The 23171-nt window shown below is 42.6% G+C and overlaps 1 protein-coding gene across 3 annotated transcripts in view; it reads left to right on the top strand.

The window, feature by feature from the left end:
* The window catches only part of DIP2B (disco interacting protein 2 homolog B), a 365089-nt gene extending 343268 nt beyond the window's left edge, over positions 1 to 21821 (top strand). For all 3 annotated transcript variants that reach the window (XM_073613683.1, XM_073613684.1, XM_073613685.1), the window contains one exon: positions 10213 to 21821. In XM_073613683.1, coding sequence (XP_073469784.1) covers positions 10213 to 10465 — 253 coding nt within the window. In that variant the 3' untranslated portion in view covers positions 10466 to 21821. The remainder of the gene's footprint in view (positions 1 to 10212) is intronic.
* The last annotated feature ends 1350 nt before the right edge of the window (positions 21822 to 23171 follow it).

Genomic DNA, 23171 nt, shown 5'->3' on the forward strand with positions numbered 1-23171 from the left:
ACTTGTGTGGCCAGCTTTATTTCCCTGGCAGAGTAATCCACTACCCAACAGTCAGTGCACTTCATTTAGGTCAACAGTGACCAACAATGTAAAGTGGTCTTTCTTCTACACAGACCACCAGTGTAAGGGGGCTTTTCTTCCCCACTGACCATCAGTGTAAGGGGGCTTTTCTTCCCCACTGACCATCAGTGTAAGGGGGTTTTTCTTCCCCACTAACCACCAGTGTAAGGTGGCTTTTTTTCTCCACTGAATTCAATTGTCATATGCTCTCCCACTTTCTTATCCGCAGACCAATAATGTAAGTGGTTATTTACACTGACTCCCAATGTAAACTGGTCACCTCACTGACCACCAATGTTTATGAGGCACCTCAATGACCACCAATGTAAATGGGTCATGTCACTGTCCACTCATGTAAAGAGGCCCTTCTCCATTGACCAATAATGTAACATTAACTTTCTCTACAGACTATCCATGTAAAGGGATCTGTTTTTACTGTCCACCAATGTAATAGGGGCTCTTCTCCACTGACCACCAGTGTAAAGGGGGACCTGTTTTCTGCCAATGTAGGCGGGTACTTTTCTATTGCCCACCAATGTAAGTGGTTCAATTTCTACTGACCACCAGTGTATTGGGGGGGGGGGATCCTCCTCCACTGACCACCCTTATAAGGGTACAGTCACAACGGCAGGAATCTTCTGATTCTTACTGCAGCTCTGAGCAGCTAGGTGCGTCCACCTACCCTGCTCACTATGACAGGTCGCCAGTGTTTGCAGCTTTTTGTGGCTCTCTGCAGTGATCGCTGCTGAATGCACTTTGCTGGCTGTGGGAACAGCCCTGAATACCTGCGTCCGCTGGCGACCTGTCACTATAGTGAACAAGGCCGGTGGCCACTCAGACGCGCAGTAGGAATCAGAAGATTTCTGCCTCTACAATTTGCACCAGCCTAAATTGCTGGTGTGAATTAAACCTACAGGAGCATCTATTTTAGGTGCATAATGCCAATTTCCACTGAATGGGTAGAGCCTAATCAAACTTTGGTTTCGGCTCTGTGGTTTGTAGTTATGTTACTGTTTATGCTTCTACTAACCACAGAAGAGAGTTTTATCTCTTGCTCCTTTTTATTTTATAAGGAGGCTTTCTTTTCATGTGTGTTACTGTGTTTCCATCTTCTGTTCACCTTTTATTAAAAAAAAGTTACAAGTTAGTAATTGTGAACAAGGCCGTTGCGGCTGAAACGCATCTACCTCTGCTGTACTTTCTTTATCGTACATCATGGGACACAGAGCCTAAGTAATAACTTAATGGGTTATGGGCCACCTTCAGGTGATGGACACTGGTATACCCAATACAGGAAGTTCACTCCCCTATATAACCCCTCCTCCTTCCAGGAGTACCTCCATTTTTTCGCCAGTGTCTAAGGTGTTGGTCATGAGTGAAGATGTGCTCTGAGGAGCTCCAGGAGGGATCCATGCTGGATTTAAACAACCTCCACTCACCGGATCCATCCAAGCCACTGAGGCCAAAGGATAGTACCAGGGCCTCGCATAGAAGAACGAGGTTTTGTCTGTAAGCCTCTCTTTTGAGGGCTGGACCCCAGGAACCAGGACTCTTTTTTGGCCATGCTACATTACCTAAAGTTGCTCCTGAGGGGTGCTATACAGGTCCAAAGGAGTGGAACCCCTATAATAGGGACCCGGTCTTTGAAGGTTTAATAACGCAGCCCGTTGTGATGGGTGAAGTTTGGATCTGTCTGTTTTCAGCAGTATCCTGCAGCAAGGAAAAGGGAATGGAAGAAGCTTAGGAACTATAAAAAGTCCACCTATGCCTTTTTCTTCCATATGAAAAACATTGTAATGCCTTAAAATCCCCACTAGAGGGAGTAAAGATAACATACCTTGGAACGTTGCTTCTCAGCAGCTCTGTGTCCAGCTATAAACAGTGTGTGTGTGTCCCAGCAGCAGGAGGGGGTTCTTAATTGAACAGAGGTGTTCCTCTCCCCCTGGGGGAACTAAGGGGCTGGGGGTACAGCATATTGTTAATAATGGCTCCTGTTTAAAACACTAAGTGTTACAGAATACTAAGCCTACTGCTGAGAAAAAACCCCCACCACCCTCCTTGGAGGGGTGCGGTGGCAGCTTCCTATGGGTATTACTTTAATGACTCACATTTTGTTGTCAGACTGCCGGTTAAATAAGCCTTGTTGCGCCCCAGCCTTACATATTTCAAAGATCGCTTGCATATAGAAAGCATAGAAAGAGTTCTGAAGTGCCAGACAGTACCAAAAATTCCACCCCCAGGCGCTGGGAACTCCAGTCATGCCTCTACACTGTCATCCTCTCTGGAGATACCAGACATGGCAAGCCAGGGTGAGTCATTGGAACCAATTGGTGGGTACAGGATGAGGTATTACCCTCAGGCGATCACGAAGAAAAACAATCCGATTTTTCCTCGGCGGAGGAAACAGTTGATGAACCTTTTTTAACTTTGCAATCTGAGAGATTGCTGGTACAAACTCTTGCTACCCCTAACAGAGTCAGCTGAAAGTTTGGTTTCTTCCTTGGGTTCTTTAAAACCTTTACAGCCTTATCATGCGTTTCCGGTCCATGCATTACTAGAAAAGCTAGAATGCATGAATTTATGCTGAATGGGATCACCCGAATAAGCATTTTCTCCCTCCAATGAGATTCTCAGTTCTCTATCCTGTGGAGGAGAAATTCACCAAAAGATGGAATGTACAAGCAGTTGACGGTGCGATTTCCATTGTGAACAAAAGTTTAACTTGTCCAGTAGACAATGCACAAATGCTTAAAGATCCAACAGATAAATAGTTGGAATTCCTGTTAAAATCCTCATTTTCCTTGACAGGGGCCGTTACTCAGCCTGCAGTCGCTGCAATAGGCATCTGTCAATCCCTAAAGGACAACTTCAAAGAGGCCCTTAAGGAGGACCCTGCACAACAGGCCCGTGAGTTGGCTGAACTACCAAAGGCGCTATGTTTTGCCATAGACGCTATGAAAGACTCTATTCACCAGGCGTCCTGCCTTGCGCTTGTGCTAGTACATATGCGTAGGACGCTTTGGTTAAAAAATTGGTCAGCCGAAGCACCTTGCAGAAGGCTTCTGACTAGTTTACCTTTTCATGAGGAGCGACTATTTGGGGATGATTTTCGATAAATACATCCAAACGATTTCTAGTGGGAAGAGTACTCTTTTGCCAGTCAAAAGAAAGTATAAATGTCCTTCATTTAAACTGACTTTTTCTCCTACGCCAGGGGCATCCGCCTCTAGGCAGTGGCGATGGCCTCCGCCGTCACTCTAGAGGAAAACCTCAGGGTCAGGCCCAGGCACAAAAGAAGACCTGGGGCCTGAAATTTGCAAAGCAGAATACTAAAGCCTCATCATGATGAGGCGCTCCCCCTCGCCAGAGTGGGGGGGAAGACTTCTGCAATACTCAGAAGTCTGGCAAAAGGAAATTCAGGACAGATGGGTCATCTCCACGGTGTCTTTAGGATACAAACTAGAATTTCGGGAGTTTCCACCATCTCGTTTTCTGAGATCAAACGTTCCCAAAGATCCAGGGAAAAGGCAATCTCTGTTTCAAGCATTTAGACCGATTATTGGCTCAGGGGGTGATCATGTAGATCCCCACCCGCAACGTTTGGGGTTTTATTCAAACCTGTTTACGGGAACCAAAACCAAATGGTGATGTCAGACCTATTCTAGATCTAAAGAATCTAAATCCGTTCCTGAAAATCCTCTCCTTTCGCATGGAGTCGATCAGGTCAGTAGTTCTGGCGTCCATCGACATCAGGGATGCATATCTGCATTTCTGCGATTCAAAGTAAAAAAGCAGCACTTTCAGTTTGTAGCCTTGCCCCCCCGGGTGTTCACAAAAGTGCTGGCCCCACCTCTAGCCAGGTTAAGAGCACAGGGCATAACAGTCTTGGCGTACCTAGACGATCTTTTGCTAAAGGACCAGTCAGTAGCTCGCTTGGAGCAAAGTGTACGCGTTACAACCAGTTACCTGGAAAGTCTGGGTTGGATTCTCAACCTAGAGAAGTCTTCCTTAAAACCGCTAAAAAAGCTGGTGTATTTGGGCCTGATCATAGACACAGCCCAGAAAAAGGTGTTCTTGCCTATGGCAAAAATCAACTCCATACGAGAGCTGGTGCGGATGGTCAGGTCAAAAGGGGATCCCTCAATTCGCCTTTGCATGAGGTTGTTAGGAAAGATGGTGGCTTCGTTCGAAGCAGTCCCCTATGCCCAGTTCCATTCAAGATTGTTGCAAAACAGTATCCTGTCTGCTTGGAACAAAACGATCCAAGCTTTGGACTTGCCAATGCAGCTGTCCCCAAGGGTGTCCCTACTTTCCAGATAATTGGTCTGAAGGATTTTCCTTTCAGCAGATTCTGGGTTAGTAACGACAGATGCCAGCCTTTTAGGCTGAGGAGCAGTACTAGAGAAAACGACTGTCCAGGGACAGTGGTCAAGAACCGTAAGAGCCTTGCCCATCAACATCCTAGAGATTCGGGCAGTGCGTCTGGCTCTGAAGGCCTGGACTTCCAGGTTAAGGGATTGTCCTGTCAGGATCCAATCCGACAATGCCACAGCTGTGGCCTATATCAGTCACCAATGTGGCACTAAGAGTCTCTCAGAGCAGAGAGAGGTGAACCATATTCTAACTTGGGCAGAAAGGAATGTTCCGTGCTTATCGGCACTCTTCATTCCAGGAGTAGAGAATTGGCAGGCGGACTACTTGAGTCACCAGCAGTTATTCCTGGGGGAATGGTCTCTTCACCCTGACATTTTTCGGACTGTTTGCCAAAGATGGGGGACTCAGGATGTAGATCTTCTAGCGTCCAGATTCAACATGAAGTTAGTCAACTTTGTGTCCAGGACAAGGGATCCACTCGCATGCGGAACAGATGGTTGGTGACCCCATGGGATCAGTTCTCACTGATCTATGCATTCCCCCCTATTCAGTTGCTGCCATGACTTCTTTGCAGGATCAAGCTGGAAAGAAAGCCGGTAATTGTGGGAGCACCAGCATGGCCCTGAAGGACATGGTATGCAGAAATCGTAAAGATGGCAGTGGAGGATCCATGGTCCCTTCCACTAAGGCCAGACCTGCTCTCACAAGAGCAGATATTCCATCCTACTTCACAAACGCTAAATTTTTAATGGCCTGGCTATTGAAACCCACATTCTGAAGAAACGTGGGCTTTCTGGGTCAGTTGTCTCTACTGTGAATAATGCAAGGAAGCCAGCTTCCAGAACTATATATTATAGAGTCTGGAGGGCTTATGTTTCCTGGTGTGAATCCAAGGGTTGGCACCCTCGGAGATATATCATAGGCAGAATTCTTGCCTTTCTACAATTAGGGGTAGAGATGAAGTTGGCTTTGAGTACTATTAAGGGCCAAGTCTCAGCCTTACCGATCTTATTTCAAAGACTGCTTGCTACGCATTCTTTAGTCCGGGGTTTCATGCAAGGGGTGATGCGTATTAATCCGCCAGTTGAATCACCTTTGAGCCCTTGGGACTTGAACTTAGTTTTGTCAGTGTTGCAAAAACAGCCATTTGAACTGATATAGCATATTCCCTTAGTTCTTCTGACAAGGAAGCTGGTGTTCTTGGTTGCTATATCCTCAGCAAGGAGGGTTTCGGAATTTGCTGCTCTTTCATGTAAAGAGCCATATTTGATTATTCATGAGGACAGAGTGGTGTTAGGCCCTTGTCCAGACTTTTTGCCAAAAGTGGTATCAGGTTTTCACCTGAACCAAGATATCATCCTGCCATCGTTTTTTCCAAAACCATGTTCCAGGGAAGAGAAGTCACTACATTGTCTTGATGTGGTGAGAGCAGTGAAAATCTATTTAAAGACAACTGGTCAGATTAGAAAGATTGATGTCTTATTTATTCTGCCAGAGGGTCCTAAGAAAGGACAGGCAGCGTCGAAATCCACTGTCGCTAAGTGGATTCGGCAAGTTATAATTCAGACATGATTTAAGGGGAAAGATTCCTCCTTTTCAAGTCAAAGCGCACTCTACCAGGTTGGTTAGTGCTTCTGGGACAGTGCGTCACCAGGCCTCCATGGCTCAGATCTGCAAGGCTGCAACTTGGTCTTCAGTACATACATTCACAAAATTTTATCAGGTGGATGTAAGGAGGTATGAGGATATCACCTTCGGGCGCAGTGTGCTGCAGGAAGCAGTATAAGTCCTCAGGTCTGGGGGTGCCCTACGGGTTGTCTCTCCCTCCCCTCAAATAGCATTGCTATGGGACATCCCATAAGTTATTACTTAAGCTGTGTGTCCCATTATGTATGATAAAGAAAATAGGATTTTTATAACAGCTTACCTGTAAAATCTTTTTCTTGGAGTACATCATGGTACACAGAGGTCCCTCCCCCCTTTATGTGGTTTAAGTATATTGCTTTGCTACAAAAACTGAGGTACTCCTGGAAGGAGGAGGGGCTATATAGGGAAGTAACCTTTCTCTATTGGGTATACCAATGTCCATCACCTGAAGGTGGCCCATAACCCATTAAGTTATTACTTAGGCTCTGTGTCCCATGATTTACTCCAAGAAAAGGATTTTACAGTTAAGCTGTTATAAAAATCCAATTTTTATCTTTATGGAGATATAATAAATTTGGACTGATTTAAAGAGCAAATATGGAGTTGCGGATTGTCCTTTATCCATTCATCACTTTGGCAGCTGAGCAACTGCAGCACATCCTGCACCCGACAGCTCAGGAAGTGTTTCATCAATTTGGGGTAGTAGCACCTTCCGTTGTTGTTTATGGACAAGTTAGTAATAGTCTAGTCTAGGGATGAGCCGAACACCCCCCTGTTCGGTTCGCACCAGAACATGCGAACAGGAAAAAAGTTCGTTCGAACATGCGAACACCGTTAAAGTCTATGGGACACGAACATGAATAATCAAAAGTGCTAATTTTAAAGGCTAATATGCAAGTTATTGTCATAAAAAGTGTTTGGGGACCTGGGTCCTACCCCAGGGGACATGGATCAATGCAAAAAAAAGTTTTAAAAACGGCTGTTTTTTCAGGAGCAGTGATTTTAATAATGCTTAAAGTCAAACAATAAAAGTGTAATATCCCTTTAAATTTCGTACCTGGGGGGTGTCTATAGTATGCCTGTAAAGGGGCGCATGTTTCCTGTGTTTAGAACAGTCTGACAGCAAAATGACATTTTGAAGGAAAAAACTCATTTAAAACTACCCGCGGCTATTGCATTGCCGACAATACACATAGAAGTTCATTGATAAAAACGGCATGGGAATTCCCCAAAGGGGAACCCCGAACCAAAATTTTAAAAAAAAAATGACGTGGGAGTCCCCCTAAATTCCATACCAGGCCCTTCAGGTCTGGTATGGATATTAAGGGGAACCCCGGCCAAAATTTAAAAAAAAAAATGACGTGGGGTTCCCCCTAAATTCCATACCAGACCCTTCAGGTCTGGTATGGATTTTAAGGGGAACCCCGCGCCAAAAAAAAAAAAACGGCATGGGGTCCCCCCAAAAATCCATACCAGACCCTTATCCGAGCACGCAACCTGTCAGGCCGCAGGAAAAGAGGGGGGGACGAGAGTGCGGCCCCCCTCCTGAACCGTACCAGGCCACATGCCCTCAACATTGGGAGGGTGCTTTGGGGTAGCCCCCCAAAACACCTTGTCCCCATGTTGATGAGGACAAGGGCCTCATCCCCACAACCCTGGCCGGTGGTTGTGGGGGTCTGCGGGCGGGGGGCTTATCGGAGTCTGGAAGCCCCCTTTAACAAGGGGACCCCCAGATCCCGGCCCCCCCCCTGTGTGAAATGGTAACCTACCATTTCACTAAAAAACTGTCAAAAATGTTAAAAATGACAAGAGACAGTTTTTGACAATTCCTTTATTTAAATATTTCTTCTTTCTTCTATCTTCCTTCATCTTCTGGCTCTTCTGGTTCTTCCTCCGGCGTTCTCGTCCAGCATCTCCTCTGCGGCGTCTTCTATCTTCTTCTCCTCGGGCCGCTCCGCACCCATGGCATGGGGGGGAGGCTCCCGCTCTTCTCTTCATCTTCTTCTCTTCTTCTTTTCTTCTCTTCTTCTCTTCTTCTCTTCTTCATTTTCTTCTCCGGGCCACTCCGCACCCATGCTGGCATGGAGGGAGGCTCCCGCTGTGTGACGACGCTCCTCGTGTGACAGTTCTTAAATAACGGGGGCGGGGCCACCCGGTGACCCCGCCCCCTCTGACGCACGGGACTTCCCTGTGGCATTCCCGTGACGTCACCGGGAAGTCCCGTCAAGTCACCGTGCGTCAGAGGGGGGCGGGGTCACCGGGTGGCCCCGCCCCCCGTTATTTAAGAACTGTCAGACGAGGAGCGCCGTCACACAGCGGGAGCCTCCCTCCATGCCAGCATGGGTGCGGAGCGGCCCGGAGAAGAAAATGAAGAAGAGAAGAAAAGAAGAAGAGAAGAAGATGAAGAAGAAGAGAAGAGCGGGAGCCTCCCCCCATGCCATGGGTGCGGAGCGGCCCGAGGAGAAGAAGATAGAAGACGCCGCGGAGGAGATGCTGGACGAGAACGCCGGAAGAAGAGCCAGAAGAACCAGAAGATGAAGGAAGATAGAAGAAAGAAGAAATATTTAAATAAAGGAATTGTCAAAAACTGTCTCTTGTCATTTTTAACATTTTTGACAGTTTTTTAGTGAAATGGTAGGGGTACTTTTGTACCCCCTTACCATTTCACACGGGGGGGGGCCGGGATCTGGGGTCCCCTTGTTAAAGGGGGCTTCCAGATTCCCACAACCACCGGCCAGGGTTGTGGGGATGAGGCCCTTGTCCTCATCAACATGGGGACAAGGTGTTTTGGGGGGCTACCCCAAAGCACCCTCCCAATGTTGAGGGCATGTGGCCTGGTATGGTTCAGGAGGGGGGGGGCCGCAATCTCGTCCCCCCCTCTTTTCCTGCGGCCTGACAGGTTGCGTGCTCGGATAAGGGTCTGGTATGGATTTTTGGGGGGACCCCACGCCGTTTTTTTTTTTTTTTTTTGGCGCGGGGTTCCCCTTAAAATCCATACCAGACCTGAAGGGTCTGGTATGGAATTTAGGGGGAACCCCACGTCATTTTTTTTTTTTTTTTATTTTGGCTGGGGTTCCCCTTAATATCCATATCAGACCTGAAGGGCCTGGTATGGAATTTAGGGGGACTCCCACGTCATTTTTTTTTTTTTAATTTTGGTTCGGGGTTCCCCTTTGGGGAATTCCCATGCCGTTTTTATCAATGAACTTCTATGTGTATTGTCGGCAATGCAATAGCCGCGGGTAGTTTTAAATGAGTTTTTTCCTTCAAAATGTCATTTTGCTGTCAGACTGTTCTAAACACAGGAAACATGCGCCCCTTTACAGGCATACTATAGACACCCCCCAGGTACAAAATTTAAAGGGATATTTCACTTTTATTGTTTGACTTTAAGCATTATTAAAATCACTGCTCCTGAAAAAACGGCCGTTTTTAAAACTTTTTTTTGCATTGATCCATGTCCCCTGGGGCAGGACCTGGGTCCCCAAACACTTTTTATGACAATAACTTGCATATTAGCCTTTAAAATTAGCACTTTTGATTTCTCCCATAGACTTTTAAAGGGTGTTCTGCGGCATTCGAATTTGCCGCGAACACCCCAAATTGTTCGCTGTTCGGCGAACTTGCGAACAGCCAATGTTCGAGTCGAACATGAGTTCGACTCGAACTCGAAGCTCATCCCTAGTCTAGTCAAGCCATAGCTAATATTTGGATCAACAAGTATTTCAACTTTACAGTCTACAGCAGCCTTTCTCAACCTTTTCACCACAGAGGAACCCTTGAAATACCTTTCCGGTGTCAGGGAACCCCTCCTAAATTATTACTATCTCTACAACTTTTGATACATTAGTGTAGAAAGAATGCTCCTTACGCTTGTGGTTATTGGGAAGAATTCCCCCTTACAAACAGCTAAAAAGATCAATGGTGCTAATAAGAACTTATCTAAGAGGCAGAAACTGCTCAAGGAACCCCTAGCAACCTCTGGTGGAACCCTGGTTGAGAAACCCTGGTGTACAGCAAAGCATGTAGCTGACTTGAAATATTGTACAGTAGTGGTATTTAATACATCTTGAACTATAACAGTAAAGAAATATGCTTAATAACATTTCACATTTGCCTGTTCCTCCTTAGTGCTGTGTTCACGTGGACCAATCTTCTGGTGGTGGTAGTGGAGCTTTGCGGCTCTGAGCAAGAGGCTCTGGATCTGGTTCCTCTGGTGACCAATGTTGTGCTGGAAGAACATTACCTGATCGTAGGTGTGGTAGTGGTGGTGGATCCAGGAGTAATTCCAATAAATTCCAGGGGAGAGAAACAACGGATGCACCTAAGGGACAGTTTCTTAGCTGATCAACTAGATCCAATCTATGTTGCATACAACATGTAAAGAGACTTAAACCACTGGAAGAAAAAATAATGCCAGGTTATTATTTTTTTCAAAATTTCACAATGCTTGATGATAGTTTGATAATGTGTATTATCTTTTTAGCATAACCTCTAGTGAATCATGGTCTGTCTGCATTATTTTATGAAAGGGAACACTGTGCTAAAGTAGTATTACAAGCAGATCACTGGACTTTATTTTTTAGCTAAACTGCAGAACTATCTGTATGAGCGGAGTGGGCCATGCATCCCCACGTCTCCCTAAAGGGCATCCCGCCGCGTACACAAGTTTTATGTGGATCTGCAGTGGAGATTTTATTTAATTCCAGAAGGGTTTAATTTTCTTAAATCCTTCATATTAGGAGCTGTAATGTTGTTTTGTCTTAAATTAACAATAGGTAGTATATAGCTTCTTCATAATGGTGCCATGAGTGTACTCCTCCAGCGCAGCAGAGCTTGCATTATGTTTAGCCATGCAAGTGCTAAGCGGGGATGGGGGGGTTCAGTTTAGAAAAGGAAATTGACTAAAATTTTGATTTTTTTTTTTTTCATTTAGATAGGTCTTAAATGTAAAATATTCTGCCTATATTTTAAATATGTAAATATTAATATAACATTATCAACATTCAAATCCACTTGTGGTAAATATGGAGTTGATGTTGATTGTTTTATGGCAGTTGGAGGGGGGCTTAGTTTTTTGTTTTTGTTTAATAAGTTTTCACTATATTAAATGCAAAGGCATGCAACCTATGGCCCTCCATCTGTATAAGCAATGCAGTTCCCAGCAGGCCTTGGACTGGCAGTGCATGCTGGGACCTGTAGACCAAAGACAGTTAGGAGGGTTATCATTTCCTGCAGCTATGTGCATGCAGCTTGTCTTCTCGCCTATCTTGTCTTCATTCAGCTTTTGGGAAAGTCTTCTAAAAAACAGGGTAGAGGCTTAAACAGTGTGTGCAATGACAATTGGGAAATTCTGTCACTTCGCAGAAGGGCTGATATATCAGAGCACCTATGGGCTTGTTTGATGCTGCTAGGGTTGCTTAGTTTAGTCAGCCGTCCTATAGCAAAACATGGAAGCTAAATGCCTAACACCATACCTTAGCAGTGCTGGAGATTCGGTTTCACTTCTTATTCGAGATGCCTATTGCATGGAGTTTTTATGTTTTCCCCATGTTTGCATGCATTCCCCCCTCCCCACAAAGGAAAAACTGTTTTCTGGTAAAAAAAGAAAGATAGTGGTAGGGACAGATTGTAAGCTGCTCAGGGACATAAAATGATGTGACTTCTTCTATGTGCTCCATTAAATTAAACATTCTATGCACCATATATAATGGTATAAGAGTCAAATCCATTCCAGTCTATAAGCACCCCACACTTATTTTACATTACTGAACTGAGCCAGTGTTCATGGCAGTGCATAAAGGATAATAATATACAAATGAATTGTGAGCTTTAGATACCCTTACTATTTTCCTATTCCTGCCCTACACTATAGCATGTGCAAAGAGAATATTCATTTTCATGTTCGCATAGCTACTAGATAGAAGAGGAACTGCAAAAAGAGCAGTAAGACTGTGTTTTTCTCAGTCACTTTCCTCCCAGCACTCATTATTACAAAGGGAAAAATGTTAGCGTCATTTGCTACATAGCATTTTCCAAAAACTGGACACAGATGAGATTAGAGAGAAGATGGCTGTGTGCACAAGTCCTTAAAATGTTAGATGATGCAAGTAGAATAATACCAAACCACGCAGAAGTATTTTGATGCCTACTAATATATGTTGTTTAATATATGCTGAATGTTTTAAAAAGTTTGTTGTTAGGGAACTTGCTAACTCCTCAACCGTATTGCCAGCAGGTGAAAAAAAAAATATGCACTTTGTCTTTACTGCCTTCTGTCCCGTTGCGGTGAGAGAGCAAGAGTTCCTCTGCAATGGCTGAATGATGTCTACTTTAATTCAGATTGTTTTACTTCATAACCAGCATTCAGCAGTTCTTATAACACACCTGCATATGCAAAGGCCGATTAGAAACTCTCATCTACACACACCGCTTTGAAGACAAGCCTCAGTGTTAATATATCATATTGATTTCTGAAGACCAGGAAATGTTTGTCACAGTAATTGTATATCAAGCTGTGCTAGATGAGGACCATTTTAAATATGGTATATAGGTTTAAAACCGTTTTCCACTGTGGTTATTACAGCTTGTAACTTCTATTGTCAGCAGTCATTAATAGACCAAAATGTATTCATTACACTTGCCAGTATCCAAAGCTCTGTAATTAGACGCACGCAAGTGGTTCCAAGCCAGATACCTTAAAAGCAAAGCAGATGTATCAAGTACTATGCTGCATGCATTAACAGCAATAGAACTTTCAAATGTCTTAAGATATTTCTCCTTGCACATTTTGGTAAGGCATTTATCATGTGCTCTGAGAATACATACCATCTTAATCATGAAATATATTCATATGTCAGAACCAAACGCTGCCATGCATACTTGAGATGCTCTTGGATGATTTAGCGGGTGGGGCTTTGCCCTAGTATGGATGTAGTTAGGAGATAACCACTAGAAAGGAGCTTGCTTTATATGGATTGGGGTAGGGCTAAATTATTTCAACAATTTGTTTTTTTGGCAGGTATTCATTACAGTCCTTAATAATAATTATTATTAACTGTAAATTATTGTTATTATCTGTATAAATATTTGCAAAATTATTTGACAAAATTGTTTTCTATAGCCTTGTAATTTGCTTAAATTCTGCATACACAAAAAGGTTCTTTTATCACAGTACATCTTCAGTTATCAGTATAGCAAAATTCCTGGTACCCATTAAAGCCAGGTGCTGGATGATCAATAAATGCAGACTATAGAACTGATATAAAAATGCCACCCACCTTTCCCCACCACCTCTGTCTGCCCATAGCTGCTTTGATTTCTCCAGACTGTCGAGCAAGTTGGGACTATCCTGCCTGAAGGCTCAGTTATTCAGGTTGGAAAAGGAAATGGACAAAAAAAAAGGAGGGTATAGCGAAGGGGACCAAATTCACCTCTTGGCTGCCTATAGCTTTTGAGGTTTGTGCTGATGATTACCTTTGTGATCAACACACTTCACGCGCTATTCCTTATTAAATGCAGTAACCTGCTTAAACTGTTCTATCAGTTGGTATGTTGTAGAGGAGGGGATGGGACATGAAAGATGTCCAATACCAGGCTGCATGTCAGCAGTGATGCCATTAAAAGGGAAACATTTAAAATATTAATTGGCTATATATTGTGATTTCATCAGCTTATTTCAAAACAATATCCCACTTTGTAATTGGACCAGAGTTCTAATTCTACATGTCTCCAAGGATGGACAATTATGCCGCGTACACACGATCGGAATTTCCGACATCAAATGTTCGATGGGAGCTTGTTTCGGAAATTCCAACCGTGTGTAGGCTCCACCGGACGTTTTTTGTCAGAATTTCCGACAGCAAAAATTTGACAGCTGGTTCTCAAATTTTCCGACAACAAAATCCGTTGTTGGAAATTATGATCGTGTGTACACAATTCCGACGCACAAAATTCCACGCATGCTTGGAATCAAGCAGAAGAGCCACACTGGCTATTGAACTTCATTTTTCTCGGCTCGTCGTACATGTTGTACGTCACCGCGTTCTTGACGATCGGAATTTCCGACAACATTTGTGCGACCGTGTGTATGCAAGACAAGTTTGAGCCAACATCTGTCGGAAATAAATCACAGGATTTCGTTGTCGGAATGTCTGATTGTGTGTACGCGGCATTAGTGTTTGGAATAATGCATTGTGTGTATACAGAGTGTGGTTATGATGGATCTGGGATTATATCTGTAAAAATATTGTTTACATCCTTTTGACTCTTGCACATTTGTTATACTGCTTTCATAAATTAGGGGCTTCACTACTAGATTAGATAAATGAGACATTGAATCTCATTTAAAATAGTGCAATGCTCAAACCTCAAATACACTTGGGTGGTGTTGTTTTTTTGTTTTGTTTTTTTCTTTTTATTTAACTAGCACTGTTGAAAGCCTTGTTTTGTCACGAATCTTTATTTTATCTCACAAATTATTGCTTAATCATCAGCTCATGGAGGCCCCCCCCCCCCCGTTTTCTTCAATAGACTCATGATTGATTTTTAAAGCTATGGGCAGCCAGCAATAACCCATGTAATAAAATTTATTTTTACAAAAACTATACCTCACAAATCAATAAAATAACATAACTTGTCAGCTGATCCATGCAGTAATGCATTTAGTGAATTAGTGAAAAATCCATTATCATCCATATCAGAAAAAAGGAAGTAATGCAAAGAAATTAAAATATTTCAAAATGTTGCGCTTTTGTGAATTGAACCTTTTGTGTATGAATGCAATTTATAAGGGTGACTGCTGCATTGTGGTGTCGCCGTAGTCTCTCTGATGGAATGCTGGGCTTTAAAATACAGTGTTCTTTCTCAGAGACTGTGGTCTGCTTTCCTGTGTTTAATTTCTTAAATCTCCGGGAAACAAAAATGATATATGATAGGGTTTATCTGCACAGTACAGTGGACATATAGGTTGAATGTATTTTACAGTCTCAAGAACTGCTTAAAACTGTGGCCAGACTATGGGACATTCAAGCATTTACATATTACTTATAAACAGTAAATCCGTTTTAAAATAAGCCCTTACTGACCTGTGTAGCTGCAGCCACTGTGAAGTAATTTATTCTAAAAGTTTTTAGCTGCCGATTTCACTTTTCGTTAGTACTTCAGCCTCCTCTGCCAGCACGAACTTGGCAGCCTGCAAGTCTTCTAATCACTAAGGTTCCATCCACATGTAAGCATTCCATGAACATGCGAAAAACGTGTAGTGCTCGTCTTTGTTGATGGTACTCCAGCTGCGGCCAACAGACATGAAGCTCAATGCCCAAAAAGGTGCAGGAGCTTCTTTGGCACATGTAGGGCAACCCATTCAAATGAATTTGCTGCACTATGCATGAAAACACACACACACAAAAAAAAAAATATTCACGCAGCATGGAGAATGCAGCCTTATGTAAACACTTAGTAGTTGCACAAGAAGAGGTGGGAGCGAAAAGTGGTGAAACCTGACTTGAAGGACTTCATTGCTTCTATTGTAGAGTTCAAAGTGATATTAAAGTCTTGTTTTTTTGTTTAAAAATAACAAACATGTCATACGTGCCTGCTGTGTGCAGTGGTTTTGCACAGAGCAGCTCCAATCCTATTCTCAGGTCCCTTGCCAGCGCTTCTGGCCCCTCCTTCCACCGAGTGCCCCCACAGCAAGCAGCTTGCTGTGGGGGCACCCGAGCCGAGGCGCTGCACTGTGTGTCCATTCAGACACAGAGCCGCAGTTCGGCCCTATCCCCTTCCTCTCCTCAGTGGTTTACTGGCGCCCACTGCTGTGTCTCAGCCAATCAGGAGGGGGAGTCCCGGAGAGCCGAGGCTCTCATGCAACATCGCTGGATTGAGATGGGGCTGAGGGGGGCTACTGGACACAAGAAAAAACTTCTGCCTTTTAAAGTTGTATTAAACCCTCCTGCATTTTTTAGCTGAGCACAAGATAATGATATTCCCCAGTAAACTTAGTTAAAATTCTTACCCCAGCGAATACAGTTTACAACTTTCCATGCTGCTTCCTTGAATTCCTGGTCTTCACAGGAAAGAGTTAACAGTGGACAGTGCAGTGTCCAATCAGTTAGCTTGGAAGATGGAAAAGGGTGGCGCAGGGAAGTATCTTGTCATCCTAGGCTACTGGGTTATGTGTTTCTATTAATGCATGTAGTGTAGGAAGAGGACTCTAGCCCCTGCATGCAAGCATGGTGCCATAGGATGCTGCAGGAGAAAAGCGACACCTTGAAACAGGAAACCTGGGGAAGTGGCCATGGCACCGGATTAGACTGAAACATAGGCAAGGATTAAAAGATAAAGAAGCACTGAGGGTTTAATATCACTTTAAAGAGGAAGTAAACCCTGATGGGTTTTACTTCCTCTTTTGCTCGCTGCTGCAGCCTGCAAATGAAAAGCATAATGGGCTAGTATGCATCGCATACTAGCCCATTATGTGCCACTTACCTGCAAAAGAATCCAGTGATGTCCCCTATGTGGGCAGTATCCATCTTCTGGCCCTCTTCCTTCCGGGCCGCGGACTCCGGCTCTGTGATTCGCCGGAGCCGCGTGACGTCACTCCTGCACATGCGCACGGGAGCCGCGATTAACGGCATAGGCTAGGGAAGAAACGGCACTTAGTTTAATTTCTTCCCTGTGCATGCGCCGTTGGAATTTCCGGCAGACTACAAGTGAAATATCTCCTAAAACGGAGCACGTTTAGGAGATATTTCCACTACCTATAGGTAAGCCTTATTCTAGGCTTACCTATAGGTAGAAGTCCTAAAAGTGGGTTTACAACCACTTTAAGGATAAATTGCTTCACAGTGGCTGTAACGTCAGAGATCAGTGAGGGCTTTTTTTTTTTAATGTATCGTATTTCCTGTTCAGAATACGTCCATATTTGAATGTCCAAAGCCTGGCTATGGTTTATTTTGTAGTGGAATGGTTTGCACAAGCTTAAAGGCAAAGATTTTTTAAAATAATAAAATATTTTTGAGGGTAAATTATCATTATTCGTCTGGTAAATTCACTTCCAGTTTCATACAGTGGAGCAGTTTTATAAATAGAGTTATTGCCTAGAGCAACCAGGAGATTTACTGTTTCAAGTAATCGGTTGCTATACGCTATAGCTTGGCATTTATTCTAGTTTCCATAAATCTGCCCTATGAGGTCATTTTGTAATCTCTGCTAGTATTTGGTATGTTGTTTCAGTAGAAACCAGGTGTCCTAGTTTATACATAATATAACATTAGTTCCTAAAAAGTGGATTAATTTCACCTAAATAGAAATGAATCATGTCATTTCACAAACATGGCTACCTTGTGTGTGTATGTAGGCCACAGGTGCACTTTAGTACACAGGGTGTAGCATCAGATAGTTTTCTACTTGATTAATGTGAACACTTGAATGAGGTGTTTATACACCAGCATTTAGAAAAGGGTCCCCTTTTATCTCCCATCGTATATTTAGTGCTGATATTGCAAAATTCCATTTCATATTTATTAGTCTGTTCATGTCTTATCAGTTGTAGTAGATAAATAAAGAATCACTATGGTTGGTAACTGTTTTCTTCACTTGCATATCACAGCAATAAATACAGTAGTTGAACATCTGCGTACAATTTGCTGTCTAAAATGAATTCTAATTTAAATTCTAATTTTGTGTAATTGTAACGGGATATGTGATTCTCACTATAGAAAAGGGCAATACTCAACAATGCATTTAACAATAGATCCAAAATTATACACATGAAATGCAGCAGATGTCATTTAGTTTTAGTGATAATTGGTAGCCAGTCACTGAACAGTGAAAATTCATGTACTTGGGTGCCTTGTTTGAATAATACAAGTGGAGTAAGTACTTCTGCAGAGAATGTGACCACAGCCCCTGGATTTACTACAAATACTCATAAAGCTTTAATGCAGTCTTAAAGAATAGTTGTGTGTTTTTAATTATTTTTGCAAATGTTCAGGACTTTAAAATTAAACTCTACTTTTGTTGAGGGATGAAAAGAGCTGGGCTATTTACATTGCTATGAAATCCAACTATTTTGGAGATAGCTGCATCTGTTCTGTAGTTATTAAGACCTTGCCGGTATATCTTTTCTTTATCTTCCTAAATCATCACTAAGGCCCCTTTCACACTGAGGCGGTTTGCAGGCGGTATTGCGCTAAAAATACCGCCTGCAAACCGCCCCTAAACAGCCTCCGCTGTTTGTTCAGTGTGAAAGCCCGAGGGCTTTCACACTGAAGCGGTGCGCTGGCAGGACGGTGAAAAAAGTCCTGCAAACCGCTTCTTTGGAGCGGTGAAGGAGCGGTGTATTCACCACTCCTAAACCGCTCCTGCCCATTGAAATCAATGGGACAGCGCGGCAATACCGCGGCTATAGCCGCGCTGTACGAGGGATTTTAACCCTTTTTCGGCCGCCAGCGGGGGTTAAAACCGCACCGCTAGCAGCCGAATACCGCTGCAAGAACGACGGTACAGCAGCGCTAAAAATAGCGCTGTTGTACCGCCGACGCCCCCACCGCCCCAGTGTGAAAGGGGCCTTAGTGGGAGAGTCAGAAATGCTTGGTCTGTTATTTAATATGTAACATTGTACCATGATACTCTAGATCAGCCAGGGTCTCTTCAGTGGTGGCTTACTGACCTCCTATCTGATGGTGCCTGCAAAGTTTCAGGTCCAACATCACTTGGCAGAGCTAGTGGCATGACTACAAGGATGGCATTCTGACCACTGTAGGGGGGGCACCACTAATTAAAGAGGCTTTTTCCAAATGACTTCCAATAGACTAATTTTAGCAGGGGTTCCCCGAGGCTGGGTTCACACATGTTCGGTGTAAATTGTATGTCTGTTTTCACTGTGAATAACAACAAGCATTTGTTCAGCGGTTCAGGTGCACTTTTGATGCAAATTTGCAAGGCTCAGGACTGGATTTTGGTCAAAGCTGCAATTTCAGTGCTGGTCAATAAAAGGTGTCATCTCCTAGGAGAGCAATTCGTGCTGAAATCCTGAACACATGTGTGATTCAGAAGTGTTTCCATAGAACTCAATGAGCCTGGAATTCACGCCTGAATCACACCGCGGTGCTCAGAAAACGCACAGGACTTTTTTTTTTTTTTTTTTTCACATTTCAGATGCACCACATATATGTGAACAGCTTCAATGGAAATCAATTCCATTTAACATGTCATGAACCGAGCCTGAGACCTGAAAATTATTTCAAGGGTTCCTTGGCGGTAAAAGGTTAGGAAAGTCTGCTCAAAAACACAGCATCTTGTACTAGTATCTTGCCTAATATAAAACTGATATTTCAGGGAAGGCGTGCAATTTGACCCCAAGCTTTGTAGATTTATTAAAAAGGGAATTTACAGGCACAGAGATTTGTGGAAATCCTGTCTACAAATATAGTATTGTTGCCTTGGTTGCAGGAAGAGAAGGTCATTTAAATGGGAGGCAACTTAATTTTTTCCTTTTTTTTTTTTTTTTTTTTTTTTTTTTTTAATATGCTTGCTTTTAACTAATATGCCCAACTCTTGATATTCACTAATTCATACAGTGGTTGTTTCCAAATTTAGCAATTAAAAATAATTATTTAGTTGCAGATTTCACTATATAAATGGGGGTTTAGGATTGTGAATATTTATTGAATTCCAGCTTGGGTCAGAAGGACAAAACGATGGTGCAGAAGCTGTTTCTGCGCTTTCTTCCTTCCTTCTGTGCCAGAATTCAGTGACAATGAACCATGCATATTAATGTCACATGAAATAAGCAGATCAATTCAATTTCGTTGTTCAAATCACTACAAATAATGCCTGGATTTTATTTTTTTTTTATTTTTTGTGTATTTGTCTACATAATGCTAATGTACCTCCTGAGACTTCTCATCGGCTGACAATGCAAGCTGGGACTCTCAGCAAGCTAAACGCCCAGGAACTTTTGTAAAGCTTATAAAACATAAAACAAGCAATTTCAGTGTATTCTAAAAATGAGCAATTTTTACCCTTCGTGAAACCAGAACAAGTATATAACCGGACTCTGAGTTCTACTAAGTAGTGAAATGGCCTGCTTTTACATCCCGCCCTCAGAGCAAAGCAGTTTATTAATTCACATGACGATAGAACACTGAACTCAAAGTTGCCGTTGGTTTTGTCTTAACGTGACTGTTTTTTTTAATTTCATGTAATTTTGTACAAAGTGTTTTTTCTTTATTTATTTGTTGTTAAGTAACCTAGAGGTAAAACAAAAATGTCTCCCCTAACTATGAAACAAAGAATACTGAAAAAAAAACTGTTTTGATACTTTTACATTTGTTTTTGTTTTGCATTTTATTTATCATTGCCATATAAATTGTGTACTTCATCAAATTTTACAACTGCGCACAAAATGACGGTAACAATGTGATTTGCTTGTATATAGGGCATACATAAAGCACATTTCTGGTGTACAATATACACAACTATTAGGGGTGCTTCTATAAAAAAAAAAAAAAAAATTAGCAAAGCCTTTTGCCCTGTGAAACTGCATGTACATTTGTTCTGGGGAACAAGGGAAGTTGAATGTTATTAGGCTATTTTCTATCCAGGACATATTCATACACAGGAGTGAAAATGGAAAATACTGCATTATGCCACTAGTTGGGCTGATGGTTAATAAGTATTTCCTATGATCATCCGCTCCATCTAGTGGCCATAATGCAGTATTTTCCAGATTCACTCTATTCTGTATGAATGAATAACAATTTACCTGGAGAGAAAAATGTGTAATATACAGTTATGACCCCATACACACAGAACAAATGTACTTGCAGTTTAAAAGGATGAATAGCAATAAGATTTTTTTTTTTTAATAAATACACCCCCTAATGTGCAAATGGTCTTAGCTGTTAGTGTATTTGGAACACTTTCAGGTAGCCAAATCCAAAGCCAGGGAGTGGAATTGAAGTTTGGATTTGGTTGATCAGGAGCATTCACTAGATCAAAGGGCACCTGTCACTGTGAAATTCATGTTGATGCACATATGGTCCCCACTTAAATGATCAGTAAACAGGAAGTGTGGTTGCTATGGGTTACTGTAAGCCTGTGCAGTATTGCAGCAGGGTGGTAACTACAGTATAATATTCCTATTCTTTTTCTGACATACATTCCAGGTTATTCAATCACTGTTTTTTTTTTTTTCCTGTGTAACTTTTACCTTTTAAAAAAAATAAAGTTAATATCTCTGATTCCTGTTCTGAATTTGACATTTGGGGCTAAGTTATTGATCTCGTAAATGACATTGTATCAGAAAAGTCCATGCAATGTTTTAACACTTGTTTACTTACGCAAACTTGAACCGTTTTTGTAAATTGTTTATCTGTGTGCAGCACAGGCTTTGCCACTTAAAGCATTTCCATTTATGTCTGCTTAGGTGCAGTCGTTGTGTTTTTTTGTCTTTATACAGGTCATGTGTATATATTCCTAGTTTGTGCTTTCTGATAAATTTCACCTTCTTGATCATAGCATTTGAGTGATATTATATACTAAAACTGTACAGCTCTGCTATTTTAAAGTCACATCTGTAACCTTATTTTTGGGGAGAGAAGGCTTTCGTGTGAATGCTGAAGAATGTTGTCATCGGGAGGTTTGAACCAGTGACCCTTCATGTTGTCGAAGGGAAATCTTATGGATGAAAACAGTTTTGTTAACTAGAAAAATGCAAAATATATTTTATGAATTAGCATAGTAGTATGTTGTTTCTTTGGCAGTGGTTTGTGTTTCAGTCTCTTTTAATGGACTGCTTCATCTAAAAGTGGGATTTCAGTCATTGGTGGGGTCTGGCAGGCTGAGCCTCCTGCTAGTTTATCAACTCTCTTGGGTACTCTAGCAGAGCTCCCCCTGCCATAGTTTCTGGCTCTTTTGACACCAATTTTGGGGCTTGTGTGTTCCCATTCCTGCTTCATTCTCTATAATACATTAATTAAACCTCCCAGCAGGGAGAATGGACCCCTCATATTTGCTTTAGTAACTATACAAAGCCAGGTGCAGAGGTCTGACTACCAAATGCCTGAGAAATAGAAGCAATCATTGGGTATCCCATGTAAACTAGTATTAAATTACATCTGGAAACACACCTGTATTTTTGTCTGTCTTCCATTGTGAGCAACATTATTATTATACAGGATTTATATCGCACCAACAGTTTGCGCAGCGCTTTACAACATGAGGGCAGACAGTACAGTTACATTACAATTCAATACAGGAGGAATCGGGGCCCTGATCCTTAGAGCTTACAATCTAGGAGACGTACCTGGGAACATTTGTAAATCGGCGGACCTGAGAAAATGAGGGTGGGGAGGGTCAGGTCTAACAGCACTTCACTCATTGCGCCAAAACATACACTCACTGGCCACTTTATTTGGTACACCTTGCTAGTACTGGGTTGGGACCCCCTTTTGCCTTCAGAACTATCTTAATTCTTCATAGCATGAATTCAACAAGGTTTCAAAAATATTCCTCAGAGATTTTGGTCCATGATTCAAATCTCCCATCCACCACATTCTAAAGGTGCTCTATTGGATTGAGATCTGGTGACTGGAGGCCATTGGAGTACAGTGACCTCATTGTCATATTCAAGAAACCAGTGGTGAGATGATTTGAGCTTTGTGACATGGTGTATTATCCTGCTGGAAGTGGCCATCACAAGATGGGTACACTGTAGTCATAAAGGGATGGACATGGTCAGCAACAATACTCAAGTAGGCCGTGGCATTTAAATGATGCTCAGTTGGTACTAAGGGGCCCAAAGTGTGCCAAGAAAATATCCCCCTCACCATTACACCACTACCACCAGCCTGAACCGCTGATGCAAGGCAGGATGGATCCATGCTTTCATGTTTATGCCAAATGCGGACTCTACCATCTGAATGTCGCAGCTGAAATAGAGACTCATCAGACCAAGCAACGTTTTTCCAATCTTCAATTGTCCAATTTTGATGAGCCTGTGTGAATTGTAGCCTCAGTTTCCTGTTCTTCGCTGACAGGAGTGGCACCCGGTGTCCACCATGTCTAGATACCTAAATGCATTGAGT

The sequence above is a fragment of the Aquarana catesbeiana genome, linkage group LG02 (assembly GCF_042186555.1).
Source record: "Aquarana catesbeiana isolate 2022-GZ linkage group LG02, ASM4218655v1, whole genome shotgun sequence".
In the NCBI taxonomy this organism is placed as follows: Eukaryota; Metazoa; Chordata; class Amphibia; order Anura; family Ranidae; genus Aquarana; species Aquarana catesbeiana.